Source organism: Eurytemora carolleeae, unplaced genomic scaffold (assembly GCF_000591075.1).
Source record: "Eurytemora carolleeae unplaced genomic scaffold, Eaff_2.0 scaffold1691, whole genome shotgun sequence".
Taxonomy (NCBI): Eukaryota; Metazoa; Arthropoda; class Copepoda; order Calanoida; family Temoridae; genus Eurytemora; species Eurytemora carolleeae.
This window is the reverse complement of record NW_019398413.1, coordinates 35,700-56,311: the sequence shown is the minus strand read 5'-3', so window position 1 is coordinate 56,311 and position 20,612 is coordinate 35,700. Positions and strand designations below refer to the sequence as shown.

General features: G+C 32.6%; 1 protein-coding gene across 1 annotated transcript in view; it reads left to right on the top strand.

The window, feature by feature from the left end:
- Nucleotides 1-20,612, top strand: part of LOC111717341 (uncharacterized) — a 49,010-nt gene that overhangs the window by 11,218 nt on the left and 17,180 nt on the right. Inside the window, exons 2-10 of the mRNA XM_023492841.1 lie at nucleotides 9,228-9,302; nucleotides 11,980-12,227; nucleotides 13,982-14,066; nucleotides 14,245-14,308; nucleotides 14,439-14,500; nucleotides 14,814-16,899; nucleotides 17,031-17,119; nucleotides 17,859-17,970; nucleotides 19,741-19,861. Coding sequence (XP_023348609.1) covers nucleotides 9,228-9,302; nucleotides 11,980-12,227; nucleotides 13,982-14,066; nucleotides 14,245-14,308; nucleotides 14,439-14,500; nucleotides 14,814-16,899; nucleotides 17,031-17,119; nucleotides 17,859-17,970; nucleotides 19,741-19,861 — 2,942 coding nt within the window. The remainder of the gene's footprint in view (nucleotides 1-9,227; nucleotides 9,303-11,979; nucleotides 12,228-13,981; nucleotides 14,067-14,244; nucleotides 14,309-14,438; nucleotides 14,501-14,813; nucleotides 16,900-17,030; nucleotides 17,120-17,858; nucleotides 17,971-19,740; nucleotides 19,862-20,612) is intronic.

The window sequence follows — 20,612 nt, the reverse complement described above, 5'->3', positions numbered from 1 at the left end:
TAAGTGTTTAAGTTTTTTTCTGACTGTCAAATTCATCCTTGTATGATTATGTATGATGTGCCGGCCGGTTTACAGGACGTTTCTGTTTGTTTGCGGTATTGGAGAGATATATGCTTGATATGTTTGTCTACGTAAAGTGTGTGTCCGTCCATGTAAAGAGAGAGAGAGAGAGAGAGAGAGAGAAGATAGGATTGGTTCGGAGCGCACTTTCCCCCTCCTCCCCCCCCGCAACCTGTTGTTGGGGTTCTCTACCTCTGCCCCCCCCCCCCTACTAAGACCCCTACCCTGAGTAGATCTCTACCTGAACCTAAACCAGGGTTCAGTTTATCTCAGAACACCGCGCACAGTGCCTCGCGCGCGCAATGTGAGCGTTTTTACAAGTAGAATTTTAAAAGTGTACACTGTAAGATAAAAAAAAATGTAAATATTTTGCAGATTTCTCTAAACAGGTAATATTCCAAAAAAATCATACCTAAGCTTGGCTTTATCTTTATGCAGAACATTTTCTTCTGAACAATAAGAGAAATCTTAAAGCAAGCATAAAGAACTTTCAAAATAATAATTTACGTACAGTGTTTCGGTATGTAAATTTTAATAAAATTGTCATAAATTGTTCAGATTCCATAAAAGAAAAAAGACAGTTTTACCAAAAAGCATCTTTTTTTGAAATTCAAGATTCATTTTAGATAGATATATATTTTAGATAGATATGTATTTTTTCGAAATATATATATTATATAGCTCTTCTTCATATACTCACTTACAGTCACACTTTGGGGCACGGTGTGAAAAGGGGGGAGAAAATGATCAAAAAAATAATTGAAAATTCTCAAAAATATAAATTGTACTTGACTTGAGTCTTATCTTGCACAAAAGGTATTTTTTATCTTTAGTTTTAGAATCTTTGGAAAAAAAATATGGGGTCTAAGGGTAATTATTTAGCGGATTAGTTTCAAGTTTTATGATTGAAACTTAATCCTAAGAAATGTGGGGGGGGGGGGGCTCAGTAAGGATGAATGGGCAAGAGGGGTTGCAATATTATTTTAGTTTGAAATTTTATCCAACTTTACAGCTGATTTAAAATAATGTTTACAATTTATTTGTTTCAGATTTCATCGTTTTTGAATTTGAATCAAAATTTGGAAATGCATTTCCTTTCTTAAAATAAAATTATTTAGACGTATTGTATTATTATATAACTAATTCAGTTCTTTTATCTTTTTTCTTGCATTAAGCTTTACAGTTATTAAAAATAATTAATTGAATATGTACCACGTCATGCAAACTATAGAAAATTGCATTTAAGATTAAAATCTAAAGTGTTTTAATCAAATTTCCTCATATTGAAGAGGTATTGGGATGGTGCTTCCCATATCTGGCGGTGGTCTGGAGGGTCTACATTAGGGTCTCTTATTGATTCCATTTCCTTATGTTCCTTACATTGAGATGGTGCTTCCCATATCTGGCGGTGGTCTGGAGGGTCCATATTGGAGTCTCTTATAGATTCCATTTCCTTATGTTCCTTACATTGAGAAGAATGTAACGTCTCATGCTTGTGCGGAAAATTAAGACTAGAGAAGCCTTGGGGTCGCAAAGTCATAATAGGGATGTTTCTTACATGTAACCTGTTGGTATACATAATTACATATTCTATTTCTAATGTAAATATATCTATCTATTTATGTTTATATCCTTTTTTATCAATTCTATTTAATCGTCAATTTAATCTATATAATCATCTATCTATTTATCTTAATTATCTGTTAATTTGTCCATCTATATATCTATCTATCTATCTATTAATCTATCTATCTATTGACAAGAAGAATTTTAGCTTAAGTATGGTTTGCTCAGTCTAAGAATTTAAGGAATGTTGGGTTTTCTTCAACCTGTAATCCAAGCCTCAAACCATCTAAATCTATATCTTACAATTTAGGTTTACATGCCTCGTTTCTTCCCGTGTTAGATTGAGATTTCGTTTATTATTCCCGTGTAAAGTTAAGATTTTGTTCATTATTCCCGTGTAAAGTTAAAAATTTCGTTTGTTTATTCCTGTGTAAAGTTAAGATTTCGTTTATTATTCCCGTGTAAAGTTATAATTGTGTTAATCATTCCCGTGTAAAGAAAAGATTTTGTTTATCATTCCCGTGTAAAGTTAAGATTTCGTGTTTTTTTTTCCTGTGTAAAGTTAAAATTTCGTTTGTTTATTCCCGTGTAAAGTTAAGATTTCGTTTATTATTCCCGTGTAAAGTTAAGATTGTGTTAAGCATTCCCGTGTAAAGAAAAGATTTTGTTTATCATTCCCGTGTAAAGTTAAGATTTTGTTTGTTATTCCTGTGTAAAGTTAAAATTTCGTTTGTTTATTCCCGTGTAAAGTGAAGATTTTGTTAATCATTCCCGTGTAAAGAAAAGATTTTGTTTATCATTCCCTGTGTAAAGTTAAGATTTCGTGTTTTTCATTCCTGTGTAAAGTTAAAATTTCGTTTGTTTATATCCGTGTAAAGTTAGGATTTGTTTATTATTCCCGTGTAAAGCTAAGATTTCGTTTATTGTTCCTGTGTAAAGTTAAAATTTCGTTTGTTTATTCCCGGGTAATGTTAGGATTTGTTTATTATTCCCGTGTAAAGTTATGATTTCGTTTATCATTCCCGTGTAAAGAAAAGATTTTGTTTTTTATTCCTGTGTAAAGTTAAAATTTCGTTTGTTTATTCCCGGGTAATGTTAAGATTTCGTTTATTTATTCCGATGTTAGCTGACGCATTCGTTATGTATTACCCTGAATGTTTCATGTTTTTGGTTTACGTTCTTGTGTGTTCGTTTTAAAGTATCTTGATTTTGCTTTTTGCTTTTTTAAACATTTAAAAAAAACAGATTGCTTTGAAAATATGAGTACAACAAGATTAGATTTAACTTTAGGCCAGACGCAATTTTAAACAGAAGATTTGAAATTTTTGTTGATATTTTAATAAGCCTGCCCTTAAACATAACTATTAACTATCCAGCTGTAGTTTAATGATTTTTGTTGTTAAGTGCACAAAATGATATTTCAATACTTTTTTTAAAAGATTGAGCCAATGACGCCATAGAGATACCACATAGAGTCCAAGCTACTATGATAAGTTGCTTCAATTTCCAAGACTGGGCCCCGTAGACTTAAAAGTGTTCCAAACTTTACTTTTTTATAACACAATAAATCATTATTTTACAACTAAAAAACAATTGTTTTAGCTTTGGTTTTTATAAGATTTAGACAACTCTTATAAATTTGAGCGTTAATTTTGGTCGACTTTCAACTGTCGAAACTCCTTGGCTTTTAATTACTAACTAATTTTAACTTCCAACCTAAACACAGTAAACATGTATATTTTTTTAGAGCGAATATGGCCACTTCACCATAGTTTCAGTAGAAGTAAATATTTCCATTTACTGATAGCACCGATTGAAGGATTCAAAACTCCAATTGGATAATGAGATAGACAGAAAGATAGATGTTACCGCCACAAGGGCGTATACAGAAATAAATGTAGGGGGGGGTCTGTATACGCCCTTGTACCGCCATACTATTTCTGTACTATTTGGTTCAGAATAGACAACAAACACATGACTGAACCCTGATTGGATCAGGCACTAATGGACTTGGCAAACAGGAGTAACTTTGCTCTGTAAACTTCACAGAAAGAGGAAGTCAAACTTTTATAACATTACTGATCCAACTTTGTGACCTTTTAGCTCCTCTAGTTTTGATTGTATGCTAAAAAGTGAGAAAAAAATATTTGGCTTCATTATTAGAAATTCAGAATATGTTTGTTCTTCTAAATAGTTCTTTAAAAAGAGAAATATGATTAAAAACATAAGAATTCAATCTTACGTGTAATCTACGTAAATTTGACCTGTATTACTGTTTATTTTGTTAAATGTTTTAACGGAATGTGACGGAATTTTTTATGGATGATTTTATAAAGATTATTATAGTCAAGTAAAATCACTGCTTCCATGTTTTGAACAAATTCCATGGTTGGTCTCCGAATAAAGGGTTCAAGCACAATAAGGTTCAAAATTTGTTTGTTGCCTCCTGTGTCTTAACGGATAACTAGCTGAAGTGCCCGACATTGCCCGTAGAACTTTTAAAAAACCCGAATTTAAATAAAATCACATTTTCCCCCCATGGCCGTTTCCTGAAAAATGTCAGCCAATTCGTTCGTTTCGCCAGCTTTAGCTGAAATATGTATACAGATATATATTTGAGCGCGCGGAGATCTTTATTATAAAGATAAACATTTGTCGTCCTTGAGTTCTAGCAATTATAAGCCATATTGTTGATCAGCTACATTTCTAATCTATTAAATGCTTGTGCCTGAGTACGTACTCATGTTTCCTGACCATTAAAAAGGGGCCTGGAATGTCGAATTTCAGGCCTAATTTCGCCCCTCCCAGACCCGGTTTAAAATCCAAGGGAAAATATTGAGGAATTTCACAATCTGCCCTTCAGCTGTAGACAAGGCTACTAGAGATTCCAGGGATCAATAGGTCTCCCTTTAAACTCAAATAGATTGTTATAATTATCATCATCATTTTCAATATTTTGTTCATTATTCCCGTGTAAAGTTAAGAAAGGGGAAATTTAAGGAGATCAAAGAAATTTCAAGCTGATGATAGTGAGGGCGTAAACTTTGTTTTGAAGATCAGCATGGTGGTGATTATGGGTACAAACAGAGCATGAATGCATACATATTGCATACTGTTGTTTACACTATCCAGGGAGNATGCCTACTTTTTTATACATATTATTGTTTAATAATTTGTCTTCAAGGGGGGTCATTATTGTTTTGTAATATTTTTGATTTTTAGTTTAGAATTTGGAGGCCTTTGATTGAAGATGGTTTAAAACTAAACATTCGGAAAATCCGATTTAAAATAAATCTTTGAACAAATCAAATGGTCAGAGAAAATGTTTCAAGTATTTTAAATCTGGACGTTTAAATTCTGCATACTTGCAAAATAGCAAAATATGCTAATTTATTTGCAAGAATGTTGTATGGGTTCATTTCAAGAGAAAAAGAAATCCCTCCAAGGAAATAACCTAAAATTTAAATTTTCGCCAATAATGATTTTATTAAAAGATAAATTACAATTTACAAGTACTTTTTTCTATTTAATATTTGACTCTGACATACGGCAGCCACAGTTTACAGAGTATACTGTACAGTGAACTCTGTACAGTTCGAAGATTTATTAGGTGCAAATCTCCCGCGTTTTTTGGTTTAAATATTTAAAAACGCTTTTATCTTAACCAGAGGGGTCACTCAACCCTTTAAACAGCTGACGCGGACAAGCCTATAGAAACAAGTCTTAGAAAATATGAAACAACACGCAAATTTATTTCGTTTATTTTTGCAAAGCCTGCGAGCCATTTGCTAATTTTAAGAATTGCGATAAAATTTCTAATTTTACGATGATAATACCATTTTGCATGCAGAGGGTTGTAAATAACTAAACTAATTTTTCTTCTTATTTTAGGTATGTAATAAATGATTGTTTTTATTTCATTTTTAAAAAACTTTAAAAGTATATATTCACGAACTTGTGGTCCAACACTTAGGCTTTCCAAGACGGTGTCAAGTATCTAACTAAGCCGTGTAAAGTATATCTTCCTATTTTCATGGGATTCTAGGGATTAATTTTTTACAACAAAAATTTAAAATTTTGAAATGTACGAGAATATATAATAACATAAGATCGACCAGCATTTGTAACTGACTTTTTAAGAGAAGAGCTTATAGTGTTAAACTGAAATACTAAATGAACCAAAGGAATTGATTCGCTACCAAAAACTCAAAATTTCTAATTTCTCTATCTTTTCAATTTGATGGTATAAGCCTGTAATATTTCAAACTTAGTTTATATGATCTTACGTACATAATTTATTGTTTGAAGTATGTAAGGTTCATAGACATCGGGTTAAAAAGAGGGATTAGAAAAATTGAGATCGTGGCAAGGACTCAATTCCTTTTTAAAAAACCTTAGTTTTAAAAACACAAAACCATATTTTTCCTTTAAATAAAAGTTAAGAGGGATCGCAATTTTTTAAAAATTTCACTTGAAAAGTGAACAATTTTTTTTAAAAAGTAAGTTTGTAATGTCTTTGAAAACTATTATACAGCCCTTTAAGTTAGGACCATTTAGAAAGTTTATTGCAGAAGGCTTTGATTATCTATGATTGCATATTTTGAATTTCAAGATCTCAAAGTCATGTTCGCTAAAACCTGTTATTTTTAATCTAAATTAATGTATTTTGCAATCATGGTGTGAGCCGTTATCTAACAAACATCTTCTATATGCGAATTATTTGCACAACTTGCTGTTTATCACGTAAATAATCCCTGATTACATGTCAAGGGGTTATAATGCTATTTTGAGAAGGGATGGAGTCAAAGAGAATAGAACATATATTATAGGTGAATTTACTAGAAAAAAGTGTAAAGCGGCCATTTTGTTGTACTGTTTCCATACTGCAGGTGTACTTCACATATTTATGCTATATAACCTTTTGGGCACTGGCATATCATTTTATAGAAAATCTAAAATTAATGTTATAAAGAAAACCAAATTATGAAATAGGCTGGTTTCANCCCCCCCCCCTAGCTATATTAACTTACCTTGATTTATAATGAGAGTGAAAATTTTGAGAGAAATAATTCTGAAAATTTTAGAATAATTTTCCATAATTCCGATTTGGTTTCCTGATACTCCAAATTATTCACGATTCCGTCCTTAAGTTCACGGTGCATTTATACCGGAACATTTCCACAATTTTTCAAAATCTTGTCAACATTTAAAGAAGCCTTAGAGTATTTTTGAATTTATAATAATATTTAGAATATTTGTAACCTTCTGATTATTATTAATCTTATTAATTGTTTTAATGTTTGATTATATAAATAATTTCATATGTCGGATTTATAACAATTGAAGCCATTCAACTGCGACATGCCTAGTGCTTATATCAATTATCGTTAATCTTGTCGGTGAGGGTTATTATTCATGAGAATGCATTGAGATTCCAAATTTAAAATTTAAAAAATTCCAGGGAATAGAATTTTCGAAAAAAATAAGCTTCAGATGATGTATAGATGTAAATCAAAATAATTTGATGATTTTTCTCAAACTTTGTTATCTTTTTTTATTCTTTGATTAATTCAACTTTTACTTTTAACACATTTTTATAGTCTAATAATACAAGTTAAAAATTTGATGTTTGTCTAGAATTTTGAGGAAAATTTGGTTCTTTAATAAAACGTGACGCATATACCTAACCAAACCTATACACATTATAACCACATTATACCTGCCCTTAAACTGAAATACTAAATGAACCAAAGGAATTGATTCGCTACCAAAAACTCAAAATTTCTAATTTCTCTATCTTTTCAATTTGATGGTATAAGCCTGTAATATNCTCTAAACTGCTATCTGATTTTCTCATTTTCACTTGCAAATGCATCCACCATAAATATTCAATCAAAGAGAAAAGAATTTATATTAGAGTGGAATTTACTAGAAAAAAAGTGTAAAACTGCTATTTTGTTGTACTGTTTCCATACTGCAGGTGTATATATTCTATTCTCTTTTTATTCAATTCATTTATCTTTTTTATCACAAATTTTGGGCCTAGAATTGTCTTTTACTTTTTTGTTTTATCTTGATTAACCTGCAGTTTCAGGTTAATTGTACTAAATGTGAGATTTAACAAAAAATATTTAACTTAAGCCAAACCAAACCAAAACTTATTTAAAATGACTGTTTCTACATGGTTTCTATCTGAAAGGGACTGAAAAAATTCATACCGAGAGATTCTTTAAATTCCTCTCTAATATATATTCTATTCTCTATGGATGGAGTTGCAAAAAAAAACAAATTGGCAACTATTAAATAGATTGATCGGACAGATCCTTCTATTTAAAAACTTCCAGCTCAATATATTTAAACGTATAAGATGAACCCCGAATATTTTAGTCCTTTGAAATCTTTAATCTCATGTTTTTGAGAACTGGCCTTTCCTATATAACAGCGCTGTTTTTTTATTGTTTGCATTTGTTTCGAACAGCCTGTATTTTGACCCTGATGTGTATGATGAATGGCTGTTTTCTTACTGATGAATCGATCCCAAGATTTAGTTCTTTTAAACTTTAGGATTAAAACATGAACAAAAAGTATAAATATATAAATGATAAACGAGGCCATTATCCATCAATTTTATGAGTTATCTAATTACGAAAGGTATTAAATGACTAGAAGCTTGTTAAAAGAAGTAATTCTTTAATTTTGATTTATTGATCGAATTTTTCAAAAAGAAAAGAAAAATGTTATTGTTATGTTATTGTTAAAAATCTATTTGGATAGCCTTAATTTTTTCGCTTAATTTGATAAATGGTCTAAAAAATTGATTAAATAATTCATGTAAAGTACAAGCCATAAGGATATTTATATGCTTGGTTAGATATGAATGCTTTGATACAGGCTTGAATTATGGCTTGGCTTAAAGTATACATCGCTGTTTATGGGATTGCTTGATTGGAGGTACTTTGATGAAATTGTCCGCAATTGTATATCACGCTATAGAGCTTGCGTACCTTTTTATTCCCTTTCCCCTTCCTATTTAGGCAATATTTTGTATACCTGCCCCCCCCTTTTAATAACAGGAAAAAATCGATTCTTATTTATTATGATTTTGACTGGTTACGTTAGTTGTTTGTAACCAGTATACCTGTAAGGTCTAAAGTAATCAATAGTTATAAATTAAAGCATCATCATAATAATACAAATTATGATAATGGGAAAATTTTGGCTTCCGTGAAAAATGTCTTAAATGTGAATTATAACAATTAATATTTGTTATCATTTGTAGTTTAGAATGATAGAACATAGGTAAGCGCTCATAGCGATATATTTCAAGTGACCCTCCATACAAAGATGGTATTGATCGATTCACAACGGTACCCTTGAAACCCTTATCAGAACAATAATATATATTATGACGTAGTTTTTGTAGATTAAAAGTCTTCAATTCTAATAATTTCTATATATATGTTTTCCTGCAGTAGAAATGTGCAAGTCACTTTTAAAGAGACACCAAACTAAGGATTATCAGTTTTTAAAATTATTGATTTCTAACTCTCTTTGCATGCTGTATTCAATATTTTTTTTTATTTCATTAATGTTTTGTTTAGTGAGTTCAATGGCGGGTTCGAGTCCTACGTTCCTCGGCCGATACCGGCAAACAAACCGGTTCTAACAGAAACCAGGTAATTTTTACGAGATTTTTAAAAAAAATTTTGACCAAGCAAAATTTCTTTATTTCGACCCAAAGGATTTTGTTAGTTGACTTTCTTTTGGCGTTTATTGGACACAAACAAACAGACAATTGAAATATGTATAAAATGAGATCCCCTCTGATGTTACGATGTAATCAAAACTGTAAAAGTCAGATTTAAAATTCCTCTCACTACCCTTTAAATTCTCTTTATTCCCAGCTTTCAGTTTGGACTTAAAGGGACTGTATGCCTTATTTTAATGGAATAAAAAATGGCATGTTCAATTCATAACAATGCCCTATAGACCTTTATCTTAGAAGAAATGGGTGGAATGGCGTGAATTACAGGGCTAGCAATTGCGCGAAATTAATCCACTTGCGCGCGCGGCGTTGGAATCTCTGGTTATAATCATTGTTGATTAGGATAACAAATAGTTTTAAAAAAACTAGAACGAGACTTCCATGTTTCAAAAACTTCGAATAAATTTAATAATTTTTTTTTCTAAAAATAAGTTTTTGAGCGTAAATAATAGTATTAACATCCCTACATGGTTAAAAGGAGATGTTTTCAGGTTTAAAATTAGAAAAATTAGATAATTTCCGGTTTATGATTAGGTTCAACACTAGGGGTCGACAAGGGGGGAGAATATCACATTTAGGGGTGTTTTAACACGGTTTTCATAATGCAAAAATGAGGGTGTTAAATAAAGGAATACGCTTTTACTAGAACATATTCTGTGTAAGTTATCACTCATCCTTCCTTATAAAAATATTTCCAAAAAAACACAAAAAAACATTTTTTCCAGTTTTAGGAAATCAGTTGAGCAATAAATTTAACAACTTTGATGAAAATATTATACAACTAGCAAGGAAACCCAGCGTTACCCGCACTTGGTCGTAAATTACAATTTATACTATTTCTCATAATTGCAGACGATCAAATTTATTTAGAATCTCAAAACTAAGCTTATAACATTCCCATGACTCTCCCGTGTTCCTCAATCAAAAGTTGAGGCAAATCGGTTCTGGGGTTTCCGAGTTATGATCGGACAAACAAACTAACAAACACCCAAACAGAAATTACAACTCTTTATGTAAACCATATGTAAACTAGCTAAAGGGCCCGGCCTTGCCCATGAAAAAAAATGCTATACGAATGTCTTCTTTTATTATATAGATATATTATATATAGATTAAATAATACTATTTTCTGTGAGCTGCTACAATGTAATGAAATAAGTGTCATGTTTAATGTTCACTCCACTTGATCTTGAACANATAAACTCAAATTTGAAATCTAACATATTTGATTTAATGTTAGTTCATACTTTTCGTGTAATGTTTATTATTAAAGAGACTGTTCACTTTATTTAAGGTAAAAATACATCGTTTAGTAAACGCTTTATTACGTAAGTTAAAGCGTAAGATCATTTTTTTAAAGCATTGATAATTTATAAATAATCGTTCCAAATCTAGAACGATAACGACCGCTGCTTTAGTTCAAAGAAAATCAAGAAAATTATCGATATCTGCTGCAAATTCCAGATGGCAAAAAAGACGACTTTCAATAGATCTTCAACAAACGTTTCATGGTGGATATTGTGGTATTCTAAATAACATGTTGAATATCTTTATTCAACCCCCCCCCATGTATAAACTTTTAGAAAACAGAAGATAATATGAATAGTTTAAATATATCTTATTGTATCTATATATTTACATATATAAATAGATTAGATACTAAGAAATATACAGATTTCGCTTAGTAACCTCTCAACCTCTGGACAAATACCATATATAGTGACAGAGCCAGACATTTTAAATTTAATTTGAACAATCCTCGATAGAGCCGGGCATTTAAAAAAGTCTCTTTAAACAAAATTCAACAGAGTCAGAAATTTTAAATAGTTTCTTCGAACAAACACTGACAGAGCTGGAAAATTTAATAAGTTTCAATTTGAACAAATCCCGATAGAGGCAGAAATTTTAGATAGTTTCTTTGAACAAACACTGACAGAGCCAGTCATTTTAAACAGTTTCTTTGAACAAAACCCAACAGAGCTGGAAATTTTAAATAGTTTCTTTGAACAAACACTGACAGAGCCAGACATTTTAAATAGTTTCTTTGAACAAACACTGACAGAGTCAGACATTTTAAATAGTTTCTTTTAACAAAACCCAACAGACTCCCTCTCATAAGTTTCGGCCTCTGAAAAAAAATACACAATATGTACGCAAATACAATATTTGTTTTGTCGAATAATGTGAATCTGATTTTGAAGTGAAATATGAAAAGGTAAAAACACAAGGTGACTCCATAAATCAGGCTGCTGCATGTTCCATATTTTATTTATCATTGCTCATCAAAACAAAACGTGAAAATACAAAAATTGTTGTTCAAAACAATATTTTTCCATGGGGTTCCCCTAATGTGCGGTAACAATAAGTTTCTATAGGGTTGGTCCATTCATTTTTTACTTTTTATCAAAAAAAACAATAAAAATAGATAAATGAATTTATGCAAACATGATTTTAAAGCTTCATTTTTTCATCTTTTCAGGGTAAGGATAAAATACTTCACAATAAGTTTGTATCATCTGAAAATTCAAAATATTAAATGCTAAATTTGGAATCATTTCCAAAATATAATTTGACATATTTGTTTTTAGATTGGACAGTTCTGGGGAACATAGTGAGAGTTTGAGCAGTCCAACCGATAGCATGGATTCTAAGAAAACACGCAGAAAATCCTCCAGTAGTCCGGCGGCGGTAAAATCGCCGGCACTGGCGATTAAACGCAGCGATAGCGCGCCGGTGACCCTACAAGGCTGGTTGTATAAGCAGGGAAGTGATGGGCTACAGCTCTGGAAAAAACGTTGGTTTGTTCTCTCAGAGTTCTGCCTGTTTTACTATAAAGGTGAGTTTTAAATATTCTGGTCTATAGGAAACTATTATGTGAATTATCAAAATTATCAAAATTCAATGCTTTATCCTCCTCGGATACTAACGAACACTGAGGCATCTATTCTTGTTTACAAATTCCGCCCAGAGAGAACTGGTTTCAATATGAGTATACGCAACTGCAATTAACTTTCCTTGCATTACATTCTTGTGTCTCAATAAAAATACGGATTTATATCTTTGGCTTTTACCTTTTAGAAACTTCTGACTGACATCACTGTTACTAAAAAATAATAGCTTAAAGGACACAGTTGGTAATAAGGGCTAAATGCTTCTCTATGAATTTGGAGGGACTCTTTAAATTTATAGAAAACAGGTGTTTGATACCAAGCTCAAACTATATTGCAGTAATTAAGTTTACCATTTAATCTGAATTCTCAGAAACATTTTTATCCTTTTCTTTGAAATTGCACAACTTATCTAAAAATAGAAGATGATCGACATTTTTAGAATGTTTCAAAAATCATCATTTTCGATAGAAAAGGCTTTATATAAATCCAGATACAGTAAATACAAAAACGACTATTATTATTTCAAAAAGTCCAATAAGATTGAAACAAAGTAACTGTATATTGTATTAGAGCCAGACCTATTTATTAGTATCATAAAAGACGTTAAAATGCATTCATCATATTACATATTCATGTTTTGTTATTTTTATTTTGTTAATGTATTCATTCATGCAGTTCCCCTCTTCCTTTCTTCTTACTTTGTATAAATTAAGAAGTGCCTGAGCCTAATGAATGGTCTGCCCCTGATTAATCTGGAAATCCTCCAAAACCTTAATCCGAATACCGCCGCATGTTATTTAGTATTTCCCGCCAAATCCCATCGGACATCTTGGATTCTTCCTTATTTAGAAACAGTTCCAGAAACCTGCTACTTTTAACCTTGATTCCATTAGATAATTAAATCAACACAGTTTTGATTAAAATAAGGTCAAATTGTATCTCAAAGGGATTGTAAACGTAAAGTCTATTGACCCTCCATTAAACGGTTGTCCGATTTATAAGAGTACCCTTAAATCAGAATATTTCCTTGACTTTTTAGAGAAACAACAATTGAAAAATAAGTACCCTTGTGAATTGAACCTGCCTGCAGGCTGCACAGGGTCATTTAAAATCTTTTCAATATTGGTTAGGGTGTGAAGGAGGATTTTTAAAAAGTGCAAAAAGTATGTCGAAAATTTTTTAAAAATAGTTATTTTTACTTTTAGCAAATATTAACATATGACACATGTTATTTTATCCATTTTTCAAGGCTTTTTCAAATATATAAGTCTTAGCCCTGTTGCTTAATTAATAAAAAATTTATTAACCATTTCTGATTTTTTTGAAACACCAACCCGTCGTTTGACCGTTCTCTACCCTACCCTATACATTAAAATAAAAAAATGTTGAGCTGAATTTGTTCACAACTTTTATGTTGAAAAAGTGAAAAAGTTTTAGTATAAGTCATTTTAAGCTATTTAGAAGAAACCACATTGGGGGAAACCCCCCCCCCCCCTTCGTGATAGGGTTAAAAGCTTTAACTTAAAATTCAGTCATGAAACAAATAATAAAAATAATATTAATATTGATATATATTTCAACTGTTAATGAGAATATTTCTCTTTATGGTCGATGAATAAAATGACTAAGATGTTATTAAGTTATTTAGATTTGAAATGTTCAATTAGAAAGTTATGGAACCTAATTTTTTTAAATTTAGGTCCTCATATTGAAAAGCAGTTGGGATCAATCCTTCTTCCATCTTATTCTATTTCCCCCTTGTCAAAAGATGACGGAGTCTATAGGTAAAAATAAAATAAAATCATAAAATTAATAAAATCTACAATTTGCAAAATAATTCCATAATTCATAAATCTTATTTTCTTCAAATTTGATTAAATCATTCATGAGCAAATAAAATAATATTGGAAATAATTGTCCTTGAAATATTTGATTTTTGATTTTGTTTCTTCTTTTTTTTAGGAAATATGCCTTCAAAGCAGAACATGCAAATATGCGAACCTATTACTTCGGCGCTGAAACTAAGGGAGAATTTAAAAATAGTTAAATAATTAAAATTTGTTTTTGAAAATGATTTTTATTTTCTGTTTCAAAATTTTCTTTCTTTATTTGAAAATTTGTTTAAGGTAAATTTTTAAATTTTCTCCTCCTGTCAGGATTCTATGATTCAGTGGATGAATAGTCTCAGTCTGGCCTCTATCCTTCAAAATGAAAACAAGTAAGGAAATCAACATCAAATGGATTGCTTATATGAAAATGCATATTTAAGAAATAATGGTTCACAACGTTGAATTATGATTAAGGATGCCCATGAACAACAATGATAAAAGTTATAAAATGTTGTCAATTTCCTTTTGATTCGCCATGTTTAAAATTTGTTGACATTTGTTATATATTAATAAAAGAATGTTACAATTGAATCACACCAATGAATCACATTCAGGGACATTGAAAAATAAAGAGAAAAGTTGACAATATGTGTTTTATTGCTAAGTAAATGTATTTTTGTTGACAAATTACGTTTTTTTCAGTCTTCGTCCTGAGATCCTTGCCCGACAACTAGCTAAACAAGGAAACTACCCTCCTCAGATGCGTCACTTTCCTCCACCCCATAGGATGATATCTCCACCTCATGGGATGCAACAACATTATACCCAGCAGATGCAGCAGTACCAAGCCGGAAGTCAGATCAATCAGCAACAGCAATATCTTCAGCAACAACAGTTTGCTCTTCAACATCAACAACAGCAGCAGCAACAAAAGATGCTTCAACAGCAGAGAGGGGATATGCCTCAAGGCCGAACAGAGGGACGCCAACCCCTTTATGCCAATGCTCCTCCAAAGCCTAAGCGTCTAAACACAAGCCGAGACTACTCTCCCTCTCCAGACAACTCTCCTGAGAGATCCCAGAACAATGGAGTGGCATACAACGATCGAGAATCTAGATCGGATGATCCATCTTTCTTAAGACACAGATTACCACAAGAAAGAAGAACTCCAGAGGCATATGGTAGATCAAATCCTAGACTCTCATCTGATCAAGATTCTCTAACCCCAAAAGAGTATGAGGAAGTGTATAACAATGCGTATAATGATAGAAATGAAGAAATTGTTAGGTACTCAAGAGATCCTTTTCTAACTCATAAAGATCGGCGCATGTCAACAGGGAGCAATCCTAGGAAACAGGCAAACATTCCTCAGCAGCAGTCTCGTGATTCAATGTTCGTCCAACCACGAAGTGAATATATCACTGAGAACCATGGGTTACCAATACAGAGAAACCAAGTTTCTACCAACCCTACTAGTGAAAAGGTGCCTAGGCCGCACAGTGCAGACTTTTTGGAATTTGAGCGAACCCATTCCATGTTACCCAACCAGGCCCCGAATGAGACGAGGCGGGCTAAGCAACCGGCTCGACCAAAGTCCAGCATTGGTGAAATCCGTAAATCAGATGATTTCTGGTCAGAAGAGGTTTATGCGCAAAAAATGCGAGAAAGTGCATTTGTTTACGATCCTTCTAGTTCAAGATCCCAGAGCCGGGCAGGTTTAAAGACTCCTATGACAAGATCTAGTACCACGCCTGGGTTCCAGGACCAGCACATTCCAGAAATGAATTTGAGTGACATGAGTAATGAAGATAATTTTCATCCACTTCAACTTTCTCCAGCTCGGAATTTGGTACAGGAACACAGTCCACAATATGCTCCTCAACTCCCGCCACCTGCCAACTATCAAGACAACAGTCCACGAGATCATAATCATAAATTATCACCAAGGCACCCTAACTACAACTACCATCAAAATGGCTCACCTGCAAATCAGTCCTTTGCTAGCTCAAAATCACCAGTTTTCAGACAAAATACCTCTTTCCATGAGGATCAGTTGCTCAACCACTCTCACAATCATCTGCAACAGCAATACCATCAACAAATGCTCAACTACAGCCAACTAAATCAATCCTCAAGCAGCGGCTCAAATAGAAGTTATATAATGCAACCGGGTTATGCTCAGAATCAGCAAGTTTATTTAAGCAAAACCTCACATTTATCCCATCCCATTCATTCAACCCAGCCCACTCAGGCATCTCATCCCATTCATATAATCCAGCCCATTCATTCCAACCACACGGCCCAACCTATCCCAGGGCATCAGTATTCACAGACTAATGAAGAAACTCCCCAGTATCCATACAACCCAAAGTCATCTTCCAAGCCTCAAAACATCAATTTGTCATTCCAAGATGGAAGCGGCGTTATGAAAAGAAATGAAACTGGGGACATGAGCTACATAGACAATGAGCCAAGGATTACAATGCCGCCTTCTATTCCTCAACCCACCCCTAGAAAATCCTCCAACCATACCCCAACCATGTACCAAAACATTCCAACCAACTCAAAATCTCACTCTGATCCAAGACCCCTTTCCTCCACTCGTCTTGAGACAGCTACCCCTAACAGATTTTCTGAGAGATTTGACAGTGACAGAAGTCAAGATTCAAATAGTGACTTTCGTCGGTCTGCCAGTGCCCGACTACCGAAGCAAAAGACGCGTGTTGGAGAGTTTTCTAATGGGTTGATGTTGGATGAATCTGATGACAGCAAGAGAACCTCAGATCAGGTTAGATCATGTTTTTATGCAGGTCACTGGGGTTAAGGTTTGCCCTTCATTTTGCACGGCTTTTCCTTAACATTTTCCCGTTCTTTTGTTGAGGGTTTCAAGCTTGATGATCACATGTGGTTTTATTTCAGAGGGAGGAGTCAATGAAGAGATTGTTGGAGTGGAAACAAAGGATGTTGCAGTCCCCTCTCACCAGGAAGTCCTCAAGAAATACTTCAAGGTAAGGGCCCTCCTTTCACTTGTCCTGATCTATTTAACACATACTCTTTGCTTGGCATCGGGATTCATTACTAATCACGGAACAGGGAACTCACATCAGTAGACTTCTGATTTTTGAATTTTTATTTATCCAAAAATAGGTCAATTATATACCTTTCGCACATTAATAGTTTTTTGGGACTTTCCATCCTTAGGAGCAGCATCAGACTGCTCAAGATAAATGCTAAACCTGAATCCTTTTTTCTTGTGCGATGCATTACATGAATTAATATCAAATGCATTATCAGCATAGCAAATGCGTGCAAATATAAACACTGTGGGCTAGAACATGAACAAATATATTTTGTTTATTAAAGCAGATACTTTTCAGTCCATTTTAACAGCCCGTCTCCTTAATAGGGCTGTAGACATAATGTAAATATCCCCCCATTTAAAGATTCCAACGTCCGATTCTCAAAGGCACCCTTCAAAGCTTTAGATTATTAAGAATTCATGAAATACCCAAGTTTCTAACTTTACAGTTAATGATTAACTTCATAAACATTGAAGGAAATTGTCGAAATTTAACCACTTGTCAAGCTGCAAAAAAGATTATAAAGATCTTGCACATTATTACTCGGATAAAGGTTTAAAAATTCATTCAAATTTTGAAAATGTTTCTAAACAAATATTTTTGCGTCACTTTACTGTTCATCTCTTGCAAACTTTAGAATCAGATTTTATACAAATCTAATATTTAGGACACAGACTCCGACTAATTCGGACTCTCCTGTCCCCTCCCTGCCTACTGATGATATCCGGAAGCGTGTTATTGAAGAGCTAGCCCTGCAAGATAACACTGCTACTAATCAGGTAGAATATATTATTTATGAACGGGATCGTTCATCTCTTTTTAAATATTTACAATTTCGCAAAAATTTGCTTTCGATGTGCGCGGAATTGCACAAAACCCCGCATCTGATGGAATCCCCCGTTCAAAGTTTTAAAAAACCTCTAAATTCACTTTTAAATCGTGTTTTTCTGAGTGATCACTAGATAGAGAATTATTGTGCATTTTAAGTGCTATATGTAAAGCTTACATTGTTTAGTTGGGATACTAAAATTCACAATTAGCATAAGTTGTTTTTAAATATGTGAACAAAACCTCAACCAGTTGCCGACATTTTTGTGTGCCAAAAAATACTAATGAGTTACCTATACATACATATTTGTTACTTTATTGAGTCACTTGAACTAGAAATTGGTCCTAACTTTTTAATCGACCGCACCTTTACCAAGGAATTCAGTCTTTGCCTTAAACTCAAATTTTTAAATCCCTATGCCTTTGCAACCCAGCGGCGTAGACATTAGTTATTTTCAAACAAAGAATTCTGGTAGATCAAATAAATAATCTTGAGTTAAAATTAGCAAAGGTTTACAAAGGTAGTAAAGATATAGAGAATAGAACATTTTAGTTTGTGACAATCAATCGGTTCCATCTTTTATAAATAATCTAAAGTCTGATCACTATTCCTGGGCCAAATAGCATTTATTTCGGGGAAAAAAATATTTTAAAAAGACTTTTAAGAGTCCGCGGAACAATTTTCCCCAAAAGATGAAAGAACAATTTTTTCAAATAGAGTTAATATTTTTTAAGCTTATTTCATCAGTTTTGCTCTTTTTTGTAAAATTAAGTCAGTCTTTTCATAAAGTTGAAACTCAACTCTAATATTTGTTTATTTTTTAGTAACATTAACTCTATAACTAGATGCCTAATTTCAATCCAACTTTCAAAAGTTTGACTAATGAGGTTTAAGTACCCGCATTAAAGAGTTGATTAGCTGAGCATCCTAATAAAATGGGTGATTAACTAAATTACAGACAATCTTTTCTCATCTAATGTGCTATCTTCCTATTCATTTTTCTCATCATTGCTTCAAATACTTTTAGGATTTTTGACTGTTTTTTTATCTATTCATAAATCATTTTTAAAATTTGTTTTGATAAAGTTTTAATCTCTTCGCTGTAGCATCATTAATTGTGTTTTTCCCACGAACCAATCTTGATCCTGCTTATCTATAATCTTTATAGGTTTATTGCCTGGTTTCAGATCTTTCTATCTATCTATATAGGTTTAGTGCCTAGTTTCAGATCTATCTATATAGGTTTAGTGCCTAGTTTCAGATCTATCTATATAGGTTTAGTGCCTAGTTTCAGATCTATATATTTATATATCTATCTATCTATGGTCATTCATCTATTTATATATATTTATATGTTAATTTCTCTATCTTTTTATATATCTATCTATCTATGTGCATTCATCTATCTATTTACATACCTATGTTTATATATATTTATTCTGCGACCTTATCTCATATGAGGTCTTGTAATGATAATCCCTGTAATTATCAAACAGAGCGTTAATATTTGCAACCCTGAACTAAACTTCTTAACTACCTAGTCATGCCTTACCTAACCTACCTACCTATCTACCTACGTGCCTACCCACTCACCTACTTACCTTCCTACCTACTTACCTACCTGCCTACCTACCTTAACTTTCTTCCTTCCTACCTACCTACCTACCTACCTACCTACCTTAACTTTCTTCCTACCTACTTACCTACCTACCTAATTTAGGACGCTGGGAAGGATCGCCGTATCTCAAGAAAGAGTTCCTCTGGATCGCGAGGATCACGATCAAGATCGTCTCCAAGGATCGCTCCAAGCAAGAATTCTCTTCTATCCTCCGATGACGAAGGTATGGATCAAATTAATGATTTAAAGGGTGTGATCACGAACTTTGGAGTTCTTTGATCAAATGTTTTGAAAATATTCCAAATCTAAAAACATGTTTTGTAATTTAAGATCAACAAATCCAAAGTTCTGAACACTCCCTTTGGTGGCAGGGTCGTGTACAATTTTTTTCTAATATGTTTGCTTTGGACTTTCTTCAAAAACCTAATTTTAGTAAATATTTAATCAATATCAATATTATAAACTTTAATCTTATTTTCAAAATTAACTTAAAGGGGCTGTCGTTCTTATTTTAAGTAACCCAACATTTAAAGAGGGGTATTCACAATTCACAACGGTGCCACTGAAAACCTTAATTTGATCAACAATATGGAGGATAACAGTCCCTTTAAGAATTAGATTAGATTTAACTAACACACAGGGAAGGATAGAAAACACGAGACATTTACCTAATATGTAAAAGTAATGCGCAATTTGGAGACACATTCTCCAATAAAAAGTCTCATGCTCACCGACTAACCCTGTGCATATATATATAAAGTATACTTTTAAATTTTAGAATTTTTTTAGAAACTTATTTTTTACTGAATCAATGTAATCTCTATATTTTCCATCTATAATCCTCTAACATCTATCCATCTATCTATACTAACATATTTTTCCCTGAACAATATAGGGTGCATCAAACTGTTCTGTGCTATAAAACTGTAATTTACTTTTAGGTACTGTACTGTACTGTACTGTACTGTACTGTA